This window comes from Pholcus phalangioides, unplaced genomic scaffold (assembly GCF_987345545.1).
Source record: "Pholcus phalangioides strain wild (caught in Gottingen) unplaced genomic scaffold, Ppha-v1.0 ptg000014l_1, whole genome shotgun sequence".
NCBI classification, from domain to species: domain Eukaryota; kingdom Metazoa; phylum Arthropoda; class Arachnida; order Araneae; family Pholcidae; genus Pholcus; species Pholcus phalangioides.
The window spans coordinates 6,865,928-6,883,300 of NW_028301607.1; the positions used below are offsets into that span (position 1 = coordinate 6,865,928).

The 17,373-nt window shown below is 38.3% G+C and overlaps 1 protein-coding gene across 2 annotated transcripts in view; it reads right to left on the bottom strand.

Moving 5' to 3' along the window:
* The window catches only part of LOC149078056 (solute carrier family 7 member 14), an 83,640-nt gene that overhangs the window by 43,906 nt on the left and 22,361 nt on the right, over nucleotides 1-17,373 (bottom strand). The window contains exons 2-3 of one of the 2 annotated variants that reach the window (XM_089241625.1): nucleotides 3,627-3,789; nucleotides 3,261-3,414 (exon numbers count right to left, since the gene is read on the bottom strand). In XM_089241625.1, the coding sequence (XP_089097751.1) occupies nucleotides 3,261-3,414; nucleotides 3,627-3,752 (280 nt within the window). In that variant the 5' untranslated portion in view covers nucleotides 3,753-3,789. The remainder of the gene's footprint in view (nucleotides 1-3,260; nucleotides 3,415-3,626; nucleotides 3,790-17,373) is intronic. The other variant, XM_089241626.1, reaches the window with a different exon arrangement.

Sequence of the window (17,373 nt, forward strand, 5' to 3'; positions counted from 1 at the left end):
ATTATGAATCCCCCCAATTCAAAGAAGAGATTTGGTATATTTATTCTCATCAGGACGTTTTCGTTTAGGAAATTCTCTCGCGACATCTTAAATCATAAACTTTATCCCCCCTCGAAGGGGTGTCGTGACCAACACTTCGGGAACCACTGCATCAAGACAATAGAGGTGAAGAAAGAAAAATATTTTCAATCGTCGTATCTTAAGGGTGGGAAAATATTATCCGCCTCAGGTGGCGGAATTCGTAGGGTCGGCTCTGGATGTGCAGTTTTTCAAAAAATTTCAGTTTTGAAATTAACTTTTTATACACTCCCCGTGTGCTAAAACTTCGAATTATTGGAATATAGACCATTTTGCAAAAAAAAAAAAAAAAAAAAAATTGTTTTAAATGCAATCCTTATCGAGGTATTGAATATATAAAAGCACTTTGCTTTGGCAAGTTTTTATTGATCCAAAAATGCCATTTTTAGGGACTACATAATTATAATGAACGCAACCACTTCACGTCTTTCTTTTAATTCACAGTAAATATCAATGACATTTTTCGACAATTATTTTCACAATTATAGCATTTTTTACATTTTTGAATTAAATTTACGTTTTGAAATTTGTGCGAATCACATCCCCAATCATTAGCGATAAATACTGGAAACTTCAAAGTAAAATTATTTTCATTAGTATTGCATTTAAAGATATGAAATTTCTTTGTAAAAATTTCCATATATTCAAGCCGCATTTATGTTTCACTAATTAGAAATTTTAACACAAGAGAGCACATAAAAAATTCATTTTTTTATATCCTTAAATAAATTATATATATATATATTTTTATACGACCCTTTGAGAAATATAAGATATTTTGAGCAACCACCCGCAATTTGAATGAAAGTATGTACCTAAAGTCAACGGTTACTGCGATATACGCTGAGTAAAAACAATTTGAGACAGCCTGTACAGTCGAATCCCGTTATAACGAACTCCAAGAGACCGAAGAAATCACTTCGTTACAATGAAATTTCGTTATAAAGGAATTCCGGGTTTTTTGAATTATTCCTATGTAAACTTATCTGGGGGGATTAGAAAAGTGTTCGATAAAACGGGACTCGATTGTATTATAACCGGAGGAAATTTACACTGTAACATTCAGATAAAAATTCACCGAGATATCGGTGATTGAAATTCTTGATTTCGCTTACTTTTCGAATACTACAAAGAACGAAATCTTAAAAATTCCACGGAGGTGGAAAATAATTAAGGATCTCTCACCATAGAAGAGAAACTCAAAACCTTTCATAGACTTTTAGTTGGCTCTAAATGGGAATTTAAGCAAGATAAGATGCTTTTGTTCATGCTACAACCATCACAAAAGATTTGCAAATTATTTTGTGGGCATTGAATTTATCGATTGGTCAGTATGCAACCCGGAGAAAAAAAAAACCCCGAGAATTTTTGGCGCATTACGTGAAGTTTCCGGAAATAGTCAACGGTATTGATCCGTAGATGAACCTGTAGGTGCATGGCGATCATTGAAATTACTTGACACGAAAATCGAGCCAGAAATCACACGCACACGGTATATTTTGTTCGATGAAAAACACATTTACGAGCAAAAATCGACAAAAATGGTAATTTGACTCAATTTTAAATCGAGTCAATTGCATTGGAATTTCGTGTTTAGACTTTGATACACCGTTAATCCTGTTTTTGTGCTATTATGTGTGACCTCTACAGAATATAATAATTTTAATTTCCCTCATTTTACATGAATTTTTTTTTTGCATAAAAAAGGATAGGCAAACATATGTACAACGTGTCGACCTTAACAGTAATTTGACAAAAAATACAGTGCAAGGTATTGTCACCATTTGAGGAAAAAGCTACGGTACTCATACTACAGTAGACATATAGTCCTGAGGGTGGAGGTTCTGTGATGTGATGCGGAGTATGGGTGTCTCCAACATTCAATGGGCACGCATCTTTAGCAATTCTAGATATGAGACAGGACGCACAAAAATACAGGGTGAATGTAATTAAAGTTTCCGTGTACCCTGAGCAGTTTTTCCTCAAAAACTGCTCACATCCGAGTGCAGCCAAATTTTTAGGATATTTTAATGAGACTATGAGAGAGAGATTTATGAAATTTAAAAAAAAGTTCATTTTTCGACCACCAGGTGAAAAAGTGGAGCTTTTTTAATTGCATTTTACATTTTGCGATGGTCCATATAGCGTATATACCAAGTTTCAATGGAATAGGTCTACCAGAACGGGCGCTATATAGGTCGGAGTAGTGTCAGTATACTGTGTCTACCGAATCTACTATCGTGCTATATACACTATATATATTTAGAGTTTGCATTAAGCACTCTGGGCTAGCACCTTTGAGAACTCTACTGATCATTTTTCTTGATGAGTTTTTGACAATAAATTTAGAAGTAAATTGCAAATTAAGTTCTATCTACGAATCTGAATTTGTCGGGGTTCAAATGCTGAAGTGCATGAATTTTCTATTCAAGCTTCACCCCTATCATAAAGGGGACGTGCTAGAACAGGGGTACTACACCTTTTACGAGAGTGCGGGCCACTTCATTGGTTTGAAAACGTGTCGCAAGCGGCCCGCGGTACATTTATAGATCACTTAAGTGATCTGAAATTGTGCCGCGGTATACTTGAGTGATCTTTAAAGGTACCGCGGGTCACTTAACTATAAATATTCCGCGGGCCGCTTAAGTGATCTGAAAGAGTGACGCGGGTAATTTTAATGATCTTTAAACATACTGCGGGCCACTTAAGTGATGTGGAACTACACTGCGGGCAACTTAAGCGATGTGGAACTACACTGCGGGCAACTTAAGTGATGTGGAACTGCACTGCGAGTCACTTAAGCTATCTGTAAATGTTTACAGTGGGTCTTTTAGGTGCTATAGAACTGTTCTGGGGGGCCACTCGAGCGATCTGTAAACGTGCCGCTTAGTTCATTTTTAAAAATTGGGCTATCAGGTTGCGGCAGTGCCGTCTGAATGCATGGGCTCACCTGGGCACGGCTTGGGGGGGCCCATGATACTCTTAAGACGGTCCTGGGTCGCGGGCCACATGACATGACTCAGAGCACCAGATTTGGTCCGCGGGCCATTTGTTGAGTATGTGTGCGCTAGAATGCATTCTCTGAAACTAGGTCAAGACGAGATAAATCGTCCACGCCAGTTGATGTTTTATTGAATTGTCAAGTTATTGTACCTCAATAGTAGCGGCATGAGTGAACTTACCTGAAAACAAGGAGGCCACTGCGGCAACTATGAAAGATAAGACTACGGCGGGTCCCGCCATGTTGTGCGCTACCATACCAGCGACGAGGTACATCCCGGTGCCGACGCAGCTGCCGATACCCAGTGACGTCAAGTCGAGCGTCGTCAGAACTTTCTAGAAAAATCATCATAAAAATGGCAATCAGATATGCGGTAATTCTTATAGTCATATGGAATGCAGTTAAGGAAAATAATACTATGCTATTTTCTGGATAACGCCACTTGCCAAAATTTATCAGTTATTTTACAATAATCATACATTTTGTAAATTAAGATTATTTTACATCTATGAAAATACATATAAATAACTACACAGGGGACTCTTACTTTCAGTTGCGTCTGAGCTCGCGCTTCCGCAGGGTCGGCAGTTTCGGCATCCTTCGTGCGTATGAGTTTGCTGAACACCACCAATATCTTCTGTCGCAGGTTCTGGGTTCCTGGTATGAACATCATGGCTGCAGTCTTATCAAATGGTTGCCGCAATCACCTACTGAAGAAACAACATGTAGATTCAACTTGAGACCAACAAACTACGAGTACGAACTGTAAAAACATGTAATTTGATATTTTTATGGTAATGTGAATGTATGTATTTATTTTGAACAGAACACTCTGAACGAGTTCAGCGGGAAGCTTTTTTTGCGTAGCGCAGTGGTTCTCAAACTTTTGTCCTACCAAGGCTTGTACTAGTCATGGCCGCTTCAATGGCCAACGAAGCTCGAAATCACGTGACTTTACCCGCCCGATCTCGGGCATGGCTGACTCGATGTGTTTGGTCACGCGGCACATTCCGGCTGATGCGCTGGCGATGAACGTAAGGAATGTACAGAGTGATTCAAAAATAACCATCGGGTTTTAAAAAAATATATAACTTGAAACATATAAGTTGTACTGTTTAATAGCAAACGGGGCTTGAAGAAGCAAATGTTACATTTTTATTCCCGTACATTCAATATGTTTTGTGTTTTGTAATATGCGGCATCTTCATCGCTTGTTTCAGTGTAACAAGCGTACAGAAGAAAATATGGGACACCGTCCTATCAGACGAGTCTGTAATGCAGAGGTCTTCAACCTTTTTATTGTCGCGGGCACTGCCTGTACACAGCATCGAAAGAATAGCACCGTCACGGCCGGCATTCACGTCTGAATGATCTTAATCCTCGAATGCAATTTGTACAGGGTGTTCAATTAGGACGCTGATCAAGTGTTCGCGAGCAGGAAATTTGGCACGAGCATAGAACGCTTTCAGTGCTTCAGAGTGCACCGTGGTGCCTGCTCTAAGGTCACAGGTTGTTACTTGTAATACTTTTTTGCAATATATTATTTTGAAATCTGATGATTATTTTTGAGTTAGCTTGTATTTATATTCGTAGGGAAGGTAGAGCCCAAAACTTCATCCCCAAGCACCCTATTTTAGAAGCGATTCGGACGAGTTATCAATTTCTATAATGTTAAGCCCTATGGCCTGCTCCTGGCGAGAGTACAGCAGTCAGGCGAGGATATACAACTTGCGGCCTAGACGACAGCGGACCCATGACTACTGAAGACCAATGCCGACAATCGAACTGATACGTGGAAGTTGGAAAACTGTAAAAACATGGATGACTGTGATTAGCTGATCCACTGCGATGCGAAATTTTATATTCATTATTGGCAATCATTAGATTTAGATTATTAACAATCATTCGATTAACTGATGATTGCTAGATTCTTTACGGGATGGAATATATGCCATCATCTTAACTTATTACTAGCAAATTCGCAGATGATGTGAAGCTAATGGGGGTAATCGGAAATGAAAGCGATAGGGAGTTGCTCCAGACCAACTTAAACAAGATTGCAGCATGGGCAAATGAATGGAGCATGACGTTTAGCGTAGATAAGTGCATGGTCGCTCATTTTGGTTCGAACAACCCACGGTTCTCTTACGAGTTGAATGGTGTCACTATCCCGGATGCAACTAGAGTCACCGATTTGGGAATTCTCATTGACGAGCGACTTAAGTTTTCTGAACATTGTTCAGCGGTTGTCAAAAAATCGAATAGAATGCTTGGTCTCATTTTCAAAAAGGTCTCTTCGCGTTCTCCTAAAGTCATTCTTCCGCTTTTTCGAGGCTTAGTTCGTCCTGGACTGGAGTATGCTGTAAGGTTTTGGAGACCATACCTACAGAGGGACATAGACTTGGTTGAAGGGGTGCAGAGAAGAGCTACGCGTGTCCTTATTGGCACACAGGGCTTGAGTTATGAAGAAAGACTTCATTTTTTGAATATGTTTACATTGGATGAACGCAGGTGTCGAGGAGATATGATCGAAGTGTTCAAAATTTTCAATGGGATGAATAGGATGGACCATGAACTTTTAGTACACCGCCAATCGACTGCTTTTACAAGGGGACACCAGTATCAATTGGTGAGGGACAATGCAAGGTTATGGTGTCGCAGGGAATTTTTCTCCAATAGGGTTGTTAATAAATGGAATAGCTTACCCCCGGAGGTAGTAAATTGTAACACAATTGACACGTTTAAAAAGAAATACGATAAACATGTTGGGGTAAATCGAGAAGCTATCCATTCTTAGAATAAGACAACCATAAGTATTCTTTATGGGCATTGTATAATATTTTATCAGGTGTATATATTGTTTGTAATTTGTGTTAATTGCATTTTTAATTGGGTTGCTGTATTTTTGAAACATATGACAACCATATTTTTATGGGCATCTTTTTATCAGCCACCTCGTTGGGCATTTTGACTGTTGTGGCGTTGTATTTGTATTTGTATCTTATAATCCTGTTTATAATTTTGATTGCCCATTGGCGTTTGATGCTTAGATTTTAATTACCTGTTATATCATTTCAGATTGAAGATTGTTTTTATATATATTTTAATTTTTGTTGCCTTCGTCTGGGCGACAATGTTCAGTTGTTTATAATAAAACTTTCCGGATACACCCATCCTTCGGGAACGCTTCGATATCTCTCTGAGATGGGAAGCGGGGAGTGTCCGGTCTTCAAAGGTCAAAGGTCTGCTCCTGGAATATCCAGCTTTGGAGCGACAGAGGTCAGATATCAGCGAATCTGACTTTTTTTAGGCTTAATATGAGGGCAGTTTAGTTCCGCCCAATGCTAAAAAGATTTCAGGCGTAACACAGTGGTGCGTTTTGCGAAAATCATGGCCAAAACCCCACCAAAAAAGAAAAGTTTTGTCGTTCAACCCTGATTTTTTTTTGCATATGAAAAGTAAATAAACCCCAGCATCTCGACACAAATGTTATTTTTTACGAGCATCAACTCTTAGTTTTTGCCCAAACGGGGCTCCAATGCGATGGTTCATGTAGCAGTGTGTGCACAGGGTCAGAACTGGGGGGGCTGGCGATGGCAATTTTATGTGGAAACAAAGAACACCGTCATAAAAGTATCGAATTTCAAAGTTGTGTGTGTGTGGGGGGGGGGGGGGCAAAAATCCTTGTGACGGCTCTGAGTGTGCATACCACACATCAATCTAAACCTTCTACGAAACCTCTCTCGTCCAGAAATTTCGTAGCTCTCCAGGGAATTTCATTCAGCTAAATTCGTTTCCTTCACGTATGTTAGCAATTTAAAAATGCATTTTGAATTTCGTTTTTGGTATGTTTATCAAAAAATAAGTTATTGTTTCAACCAAGTCATTTTTTTTAAAAAAATGTCCCGATGTGTCATCGTAAAATTCATTTCCTTTAGCATGTTTAGTTTATGAAGAAAGTGAAATTAGCTGCTTATATATATCTGCTACTCCGCTGACTGCAGCGAATTTTTCTGAAGCTTACCTAAACAAATGCAGAATATATATATATATATATTTTTACTTAACCCACACAGGTTCAATGAGGATTTTATAACAATAAATCTGGATGATATGGACGAAAATGGTCATTTTTTTGTTGTATAGAACAAGGAAACTGTTCGTATAATTCTATTAATTCAATGTATTACTCAGAGCTCAATGAAAACCATTCACAAGTGGTCGTTTCTAAGATGAAAGAAAATAAGGCTACTGGGTACGGTAACACCTAAAATGTTGAAAATAATTTCTAAAGATCATCTTCACGTAATAAAAAATTTTATCAAATCATCAATATTACATGGATTTTTCTATCCTGAGTCAAAATATTCCATTGTGCATCCGATCTTTAAAACGGATGATGTGAATGATCTGGGAAACCACAGACCCATTCCGATTCTTCCGGTTTTATTTCCAAAAATATGGAAAAGTGTATGAAAAGCAGTTAATCAACCATCAACTTTTCTTTCTCCTAACCAATATGATTTTCAAAAAATAAAATACACAAATGGCCAAAAATAATTGAATTAAATGATCTCTTAAATAAAGGATTTAACGACAATTGATGGTTGTTCTTCTATAACAGTCTTTCTGGGCTTAAGCTTTTGCTTTTGTAGACTCGGATATACTAACTGGAAAATTATCAATATCGGGAATAAGAGGCAATATGTTAAAATGGTTTGTAACTAATTACTATAATAGTCAACAGGCTGTTAAAATTAATGAAAAAATAAGCAGGTGGAATGTGCAGGAAATTCAGGGAGTCAAAAAGGCGTATCACAAGGATCTGTTCTAGGACCATTGTTGTTTTTAATTTATATCAATGATTTTTGCGAATTGAAGTAAAATGACAAATTGAAATCTTTTACTCAGGGTACTGTTCTATACATCAAGGGCACTGAAATAGAAGGTCTCGTAGATGTAGAAGAGGACTTGATTAAAACTAATTTAAAGCTAGTATAACATAAACTAAAATTAAACATACAAAAAACTGAATACATGTGTTTAAAATCCTGATGAAAAAAGCTAACAAAGGAATCTGCAATTCAAATATACAACTACTGTCACTGTGAAATAACAACCCGTCACTGTCAATAACATGAGCAACTGTCAAGAAATAAAGGGAGTATCTGAATATAATTGTTTTCGGGCATAATTATATATAATACAAGATGATTTGAAATGATCATTGCATTGCGAGGAAGTAATTAAAAAATAAGAATTTTTACAGCTCTTTTATATAAATTTAAATATATTGCAATTGAAAAATACCATAAAGATGTATTTTATGCTTATGATATATTAAATTCTGATATTTGGAGGAGGGAACAATGGCAGCATATATCAACTGAACAACACGTACAATAGAATAAGATCCTAAATAATAAATATTTCTAACCCAAATAAAATACAATATCATACATTGACACTTAGACAAAACTATACGTAGAGGATTGTAAAATTTACATTATTAAAATGTAATTGGTTAATAAGAAACAGAAATATATGAATTAAGCTAGACAAATAAAAATATATCACGTCCCACAAACAAATAAAACACTTTTTTTAAAAAAAGCTACTTTTATACAGCTCTAAAAATACTGAACTATTCCATGGCATTAAAAATATAATTAATGTTACAAATTCCGCAAAAGATATTCTGCCAATAGCAAAAAACTTAAATTATGCAGATATGATACAGTGAGATTCATTTTACTCAGATAAGACCAACGAGAGCAATACTATAATAACCAACTAAAATACCATAGTAACCAACGCTGCTGCATTTTAACAACTCCAAGTTGTATATTTCTTTTAGACCTGATGGAAAGATTGCAAAATCCGTGCAGGTCACAACAAAGTGTGTGTTAATTTTTTTTGGTCTACATTGTATGTTGACGTTTACTGTGTTTTTTGTATTTTCATCTAATTTTGTGCGTAATTGAAATGAAAAAAAAAAATTGGATTCAGGAAAATTTCTTTAGAAATGCCAATTTATTGGCCATAGCTTTCAAATTGAAAATTGCAAAATATGTTTCAGGTTTTTTTTTGTCTTTTTAATTTCAAATTCAAAGTGATTCACTCTGAGAAAAAACAGGAACTTTGACCGAATACTTAGGGCCCTTTCACACGGAGCGGATGCGGACGCGGATGCGGGTCCGGAAGAAGTTTTAACAATTGGAATATACTGCGCCTTTCAGACGAGCCGGAAAATCTCCGCACCTACGAAATGTTCATGCTGGTCCGGACGTCGTCCGTATGTGTCAAAACCTAAGTGCGGGCTCCGCATCCGCACATAGAAGTTTTGACAATAGGTCTATTCGGAGCTATTCAGACGATGCGGATGCGGAGCGAATTCGTCCGCATCTTTGACTACTTTTTGAAGGTGATTTTGCACGGAATTTTTTTAATTATTTGCCATAAATACCCTTAAAAACACCATATGAGGGTCCCTGTTCATCAAATACGATGTACCCACATACGTCTATCCCTTTGTTTCGTTCTGAGATTGAGATATAGCAACTTTAACTGCCTTTTGTCCATATTTCACAATTTTATACAATAAAACCTGTCAACAACGGCCACTGACGGGACCAAAACTATAAGCCGTTCTGTTCATTATGAATATTTAATTGACTACATACTTTAATAACTTTCAAATTTAATTTAAAAATTTTAATTTTTTTCTTTTTAAATTTTTAAAATTATAAATATTTGAAATATTATTTTAAATATTTATTATTTTTTTTAATTTTTAATCTTTTAATTTTTTCAAACTTAAAAAAAAATTCTTTTATTAAACAACGTTATCCACGTACGGTGTTCACTCGGGGCCGGATTAAGACGTTTGAAGGCCCTAGCACTTGAATATTTTTGGTGGTTCCCCCGATACCTACAAGTTTATTTTACTCAATATTCAGTCTATAAACTTAAAAAATGAAATTTTATATTTCAGAAGTGACTAATCTAAGGATGGGATTTCACTCTAAAAGGTTTATGAAAGTTATTTTATAAAACTTGAAAAAAGCAACTAATAAATTGCAAGTGCAACCGATAAATATATTAGTTGCTTTTTTAAAAGAATTATTATAAAATTTCTATAGTGTAATCCATACTTGAGGCCGGGATTATACTATAAGGTTTTGTAAAAGATCTTTTATAAAAGTTGAAAAATTCAACCAATAGGCGCATCGGTTGCATTCAAGCAAATGCAACCGGTGATCTTAATGGTTGAATTTTTCACGTTTTATCAAAGAGCTTTTACAAAACTTTTATACTGTAATCCCGGCCTAAGACAGAATTGTGATGTGAATATTTCTAAGCACAGACATTTTGAAAGTCCCAACCCCTCCCTTTTTTTATACTTGCAAATTCTTTGATATTTGCTGAATTTTTTTTTTTTTTTTTTGGGAACATCGAATGTTTTGGATGTTTTTGGATTGGATTTTTCGAACATTGGATGTGTTTTTGGAATTTTCCTTCATATTTTTCTGAAAAGACAGGTATTTTTTCAAAATTTTTTGAAAATATTTTAAGATATTTTCTCCCATCGACTACTTGTGAGGATCGGAATGGAGGCATCTTTAGGCTCAATGATAAAAACCACCAAAGAATGCCTCTAGGCTGCCTATGGGCACTGAATCAGGGGTGAAGGAGAAAAATAATTACAAAAATCGCGAAAAAACAGTTTTTATGCACGAATTTCGAACTAAAGATGCGGTCGATTTGTCCGAATCTTCAGTGCTCGTTTGAAAGGGTATGCGGACCCGCATCCGCATCCGCTCCGTGTGAAAGGGGCCTTATAAAGGATCGTGGCTCAAATTTTTAGTCAACAATGCATCGATGTAAGAAAGCAATGCACCGAAAACGTAAAAGAAAACAGAGTAAATTGCGCACGCGCGCACACACAAATCTCTACTGGTCTCAATAAACATTCTAATTTTCTGCGAAGCACACAAAGAATCGGTGGTGAAATCCACATCAGAATTTGCCGAGAGTAATAAGAGAAAGTATTAAAATAACTGATTCATTAAAGAAACATCAAATACCTTAAAAACGTAAACAAATTTCAAAAGTTTCTAGCAAAAATTTTCAATATGTGATGCATCAATTAGTAATTTTTCCGATCCAATTCATATTTAGCATTAAGAAACAGCGAAGAAAAGCATTAAAAGATTACCGCAAAACGTCGTCGATAACACAAAATTGTTTTTTTTTTGGAGCGATATTGTTAATAAATCATAATTACGATCATAATAGTACATTGATAGTTACGACTATAAGATATTACACCCAGAACTCGACCAGAAATATTTTCCCATCCATTACGAACTTTTTATTATAATTTTCTGTGTTCATAGTACGCTTTAGGCTTATTTTAATGTTCTCTTTTTACTTGTTTTTCGAATGAGAATTCTCTATGAATTCTAGATTCTATTCTTTTGTATGAAGCATGTTTTTAATACATGTTAGCAGTATTCTAGAGGTGCTTACACACTACTCTAATATGACGTGGGACCACGCCACGTCACTGTATAATGGTCTATATATGTTACTTCAACTCAAATATTATGTATGTGATGATGGGATATCATGAACAAATTCATGCCATGTTTTTTCGCAATTTTCTCAATAGCCATAATGCAAACGTGTAATTTTTTTACCCATTTCACTTTCTTAAAATCCATTCAATCATAATAATCCCTGCCGTTACAAAAAGCATATTTCTTGTTCCAAAAACAGTTTTCTCAATGTTACGCGAAGCATTTCAAGGCGAGTAAAGATTTTCGACCACGTTTTTATTTTGCAAAACGTACCACTGGGCGTCGGTCCCACAGAAAACTTTTGCCCTAAATAGAATTCGTCAATGATATATATATACAGGGTGATTATAAAAAAACTATCCCGACATATGGGCCCCTAACTATCATACCATTCACAGAAACTGAATGAAATTTTGGCATAAGGTATTTTGATGTATGCGCTCAAGAATGATATGGAAAACAACAGTGTCACTCTAACAGTTACGGTTACAGTGAGAAAATTTCGAAAATATCAAATGGCAACACCAAGTTTTTTGTATTGGAATGTGATCTCCATTGTGAAAAACCCTAAATAGCGTTCGAACGGCAACTGTAGCATGAAAATCACCGGCGGTAGATAGGCTAAAAGTGAGGACAAACAATAAGGACAGAGAAGCAGCATAAAATAAAGCATTTTATTGTGTTTCCACATGACCTTGTGGAGGACTAATCAGGCTGCCATCTCAGCCGAAGAAACGGTGCGACGAATGAAACGAACATTAATGCTCTGGTGCACGGCAAAGTCCTTTTTACTTTTTCCTTGCCTAGCTCCGGGGATTTTCGTGCTACAGGTGCCATTCCAACGCTGTTTAGTGTTTTTCAGTATGGAGATCGCATTCCAATACAAAAAACTTGGTGTTGCCATTTGATATTTTCTAAATTTTCTCACTGTAACCGTAACTGTTAGAGTGACACTGTTGTTTTCCATATCATTCTTGAGCGCATACCTCAAAATACCTTATGCCAAAATTTCATTCAGTTTCTGTGAATGGTATGATAGTTAGGGGCCCATATGTCGGGATAGTTTTTTTATAATCACCCCGTATATATATATATAGATCTAGCTAGATAATACCCTACCGTATCTACTCAAAGCCTCCTAGATACTACAAGCCTGAAACATGTTTTCGTGACGTCACAACCCGGGTCCTACCGCGTACACGCTTCTCATTTAACTTATAGGAGGCTTTGATCTAGTACGGAATATTGCAACCTCTCAATAGTTTTGATCATTTTGTCTTTGTTGCTTGTAATCCCGTTAGTTTTCCGGCCTAATATGGATCGAACACCTGCATTTTGATTGGTCGGCGAGTCCGTTCTTCCGTTCTCGCAGATTGACTGACCCAGACAACTTGTAGCACATCCAATAATCTCGAAGCCCACCGGAAGGAAGATCGATATGCATTACACTGGCTTTCAACTCACATGATTGATATAAATATCGATTCCGGAAGATCAATCAGATGATCCACGGGATTTCGTCTGGAATCGTTCCAGACAAGATTTCCGCCAAAAAAAAGGGAGACGATGGGAGGGGGAAAAAAACCATCAATGCATCGTTTCCTACAAAATGCGACTCGACTCCAATATTGGCCGCTATTCAAAAGCTTTCGTGGGTAACTGGATACCTGACGAAAAAAAGTGCAATCGAACCACGATTCATAGTTATCATTAATTTCACAAAACTCTGGCACTGTTACGAGTTTGGCGTTGTTATTGAATGACGGTTGAACCCGTGGAATCCCTATGTGAGAAATATTTGTTCACTGAAAGTTTCTGGTGCCAAGCGAGATTGGCGCTAAATCGGGTGAGCAGTGACGGAGATCGACTGTATAAGGGCATATCAAAATATTTAAGGCATCTAGAAAAGTGATTCCCAACGTGGGCGTTAACGTCCCCTGGGGGGGGGGGGGAAGATGGAATGTTCCTGGGGGCAGTAGAAGCTACAGCTATAACATTGGATGCTATGGGTTAGATTGCGTTGGGGGCGATGGGAGGAAAAAATTTCTGAAGAAGGGGGCGATGGGACAAAAACGCTTGGGAAACTATGATCTAGGCCATAGTCTCAAAAACTTTTTGTTCCATCGGCCCCCTTCATCAGAATTTTTTTCCTCTCATCGCCCCCCAACTCAAGTAAACCCATAAGATCCTATGTTAAATCAGTTGGTTCTATCGCCCCCTTGGACCATTCCACCGCCCACTTTGGGAAACTGATCTAGACCATATATGCTCAATCCATGGACCACGTGCTAAATGTGGCACCTAGGAGTTATTTGATGAAGCCCGTGACTTCGAACTTAATTTTGAACTAAGTGGCACTTAAACAGATCATTTAAGTGACCCGCAGTACAGTTCCCCAGTACTTAATTGGCCCGCGGGACATTTGCATATCGTTTGAGTAACGTGCGACACAGCTCCAGAGCAATTTAGCGACCTGCGGTGAATTTTGAGATCACTTGAGTGACCCGCGGCACATTTGTAACTTATTCGAGTGACCTTCGGCGCTGTTCCAGATCGCTCAAGTCCCCCACGACATGTTTACGGATCACTTGAGTGATGACTCGCGGCACAGCTCCAGAGAGCACTTGAGTGGCCGCAGCATGTTTTCAGATGATTTAAATACCCACTTTTATAGATCACTTAATTCTGGTCGTCTATTTCAAGATACAACTACTAGTTAACCGTACATGCACCTCGTACACATTCATCTACGGAATCACGAACGAATCGGCACATGCCGGAATGAGTGTTCTGAGTGTATGTGTGGCCCTAACGTATTTATGTTGTTCAGTTGCGCTTGTTCCGTGTTCGTGCTGCCATCTGTCTTCCATTTTCTGAAGTAAAGATGGAAATTGCTTAAATTTTCATGTTATGTCAGTATCATGTTGTTGGTCTGCCTGCTCAAGACAGATAGATATACAGTCGAATCCCGTTTTAACGAATACCGATATAGCGAAAATCTCGTTTCAACGAACACTTTCTAATCCCTTAGATAAGCTTACATAGGAACAATGCATAAACCTGGAATTCCTTTACAACGAAATTTCGTTACAGCGAAGTGATTTCATAAGTCTCTTGAAGTTCGTTATAACGGGGTTTGACTGTATTTCAAAATACTACAAGTCACGTGTATGCGTAATACCGTACATGTGCAAGACATACTGGCCCAGCCTGGCCAACACCATTAAGGTAACTTTTCTATTGATAATATTTTTCTATTCCAGTTCAAGAGTCACAACACTTGTTGGCGTGAAGCTTCGTGTGACGTCACTGAAGAAGGTCATCTCACTTCTTCAGTAACATCACGAGCTTCGCGCGGAGGCTTTCTGCTATAGATGGTGTTGTATATTGCATATTCCGTTACAGGAAATGGAAACAAAACTGCCCAGCACTGGGGACGGAGGCTTTGTTTCTTCGTTTCCCGTCACAGTGGAGGCGCTGTATATATATTTTTTGTATACATTGTGTATTTAGACCATTCTCAAATCTCTCCCACTTCAACATGCCAGCTTCTTCTTCTTTCTTGCCCACAAGTCTTTTCCACACTCCTTTCGAAATCCTAGGGGGCCGTTCAAGTATTACGTAAACAAATTTTTAGCCATTTTTGACCCCCTCCCACCCTTGTCAGCAAAAGTCAGCAAAACGCTGACCCCCTCCGCCCCCCTTGTCAGCAAAATTTCGTCATCAGCTCTGCCCCCCTCTGAATCCTAACTCATATTTTCATAAAGGGTGGTTGCTGACGTAAGCATTATTCAAACCCCCCTCCCCCCCTTGTCATCAAAAGTCAGGAAATAGGAAACTACCTTCCCCCCCCCCCATCGATGATGACATAATACTTGAACGGCCCCTATGCTTCGGTCTTCGACTTTTTCCGACACGACTCTGCCTCTTTTGAGGTAACGGAAGTAAGGGGGTCATTCAAGTATTACACGTCAGCACCGAGGGGAGGGGGTTTCTTTGCTGACTTTTGATGACAAGGGGGGAGGGGGGAAGGTTGGATGATGCTTACGTCATCAACCACCCCCTTTTTGAAGATATGAGATACTCTGAGCTGCTGACGGGGGGGGGGGTCAGTGTTTTGCTTAGTGCCCGAGTGGCATTGTGGTAAGATGCTCGTCTACCATCGTGAAAGGTTGTTGTCAGGATCCCGGGTTCGAACCCAAGGGAGGAAATAGATAAGTTATTTTCCCTAACGAACTCGAGGCGACCACCGATCGACAGCGCCTTCATTTCCAACCCATCTAACTAATGGCAGTAAATTGCAATATAGCGATATGGCCAGAGTTGGTGTTTGGTGAAGTAGTGTTTTGCTGACTTTTGCTGACAAGGGGGGGGGGGGAGAAAGGGGTCAAAAATGGCTGATAATCTGCTTACGTAATACTTGAATGGCCCCTAAATTGCTTTGCATCGGTCCAGGACTGTGAGCGGTTCCATCTATAGATGGTGTTGCCCCTGCTCGTCATGAAACAGCCCTTATTATATAGCCCTTGTTTGGGCCCCCATTAATTTGAAACGCGGTAAAAGCATTCAATTGCAAAAAGGAAAATATTGATTTTTCCGTTCAACTGAATCTCGGGGAACGGCGTCTAATCGTTAGTAATGGCGTCGAGACCACGTACGTAACTGCCCGCCTTTGTTTACTCGTGTATAAATCCATCGTTACCGAGAAAAAGAAACTGTAAAAAGCTAACAAACAAATACACACGCACACACACACAACACAACACAAAAGAAAAACGCCGACATTTCCTGAAACAGATCAATACAGTCTTCTTCCAGACAAAGAAGCTTAAGCTTACGTAGCTGTGTTCCAGTTTTTTTTCCGGGCTGTTTTGCCCTACCCTGAAATCAATAGCGTCCACACCTTAAGCCAGAGGTTTCCAACGAAAAAGCTCTCGCGGAAACCCCTTAATGGCTATAGAGCTGTTCCACGGGACCCCCAAACAAGTCTCGAATATTTCCCCCAATATGAAAGGTGTTCTCCACGTCACCATGATTCCACGGGAAAAATGATGAGCTGGGGAGAACCACCTCTTCCTTCTAAACCGAGCACAATACCTATTGCCATTGGACAATTTACTACCGTTCTACCCCTTTTCGGGGGAAAATGAGTTAAGCCGGAAGTATTCATGTTTGTTCCAAAAAATTAGAACGCCCAACTATTTACGAGCGCAGTTCGTGAAATACTCAAGTTATAAAAGCCCAAATTTGCAATAATGGGCTTTATATCATACAGGCTGCAAAGGTAAACAGGGCGTATAGCATTTTCTTGGTGAATCATTGAACCTAGAGGCATACTTTCAGTTGTAAAAGTATCCAAATAGTGTATAGTACTCAGATATGTCATTCATAGGCTGACCACATTTCTTCGAGAGAAATACGGGAAATTGTGATTCCAAATACGGGACATCGCCAATTATCGCTAGGAATAACGCTAAAAGTGCACAAAGTTGCCAAATATTGCTTAAATTATGGGAAAATCGCAATGGCGGGAAACGAAGCGTTAATGCGAATTGCAGGGGATTGAGATGAATTCCACGAAATAAAACGCTCACCAAGACAAATGTGGGAGATTAATGTTCATATTTATAGTTGTAATTATCATAATATAATTTATGAGTTGAAATGAATGTATGAAGTTAATCTTTGACTTCAATACAGAATAAAAATCCA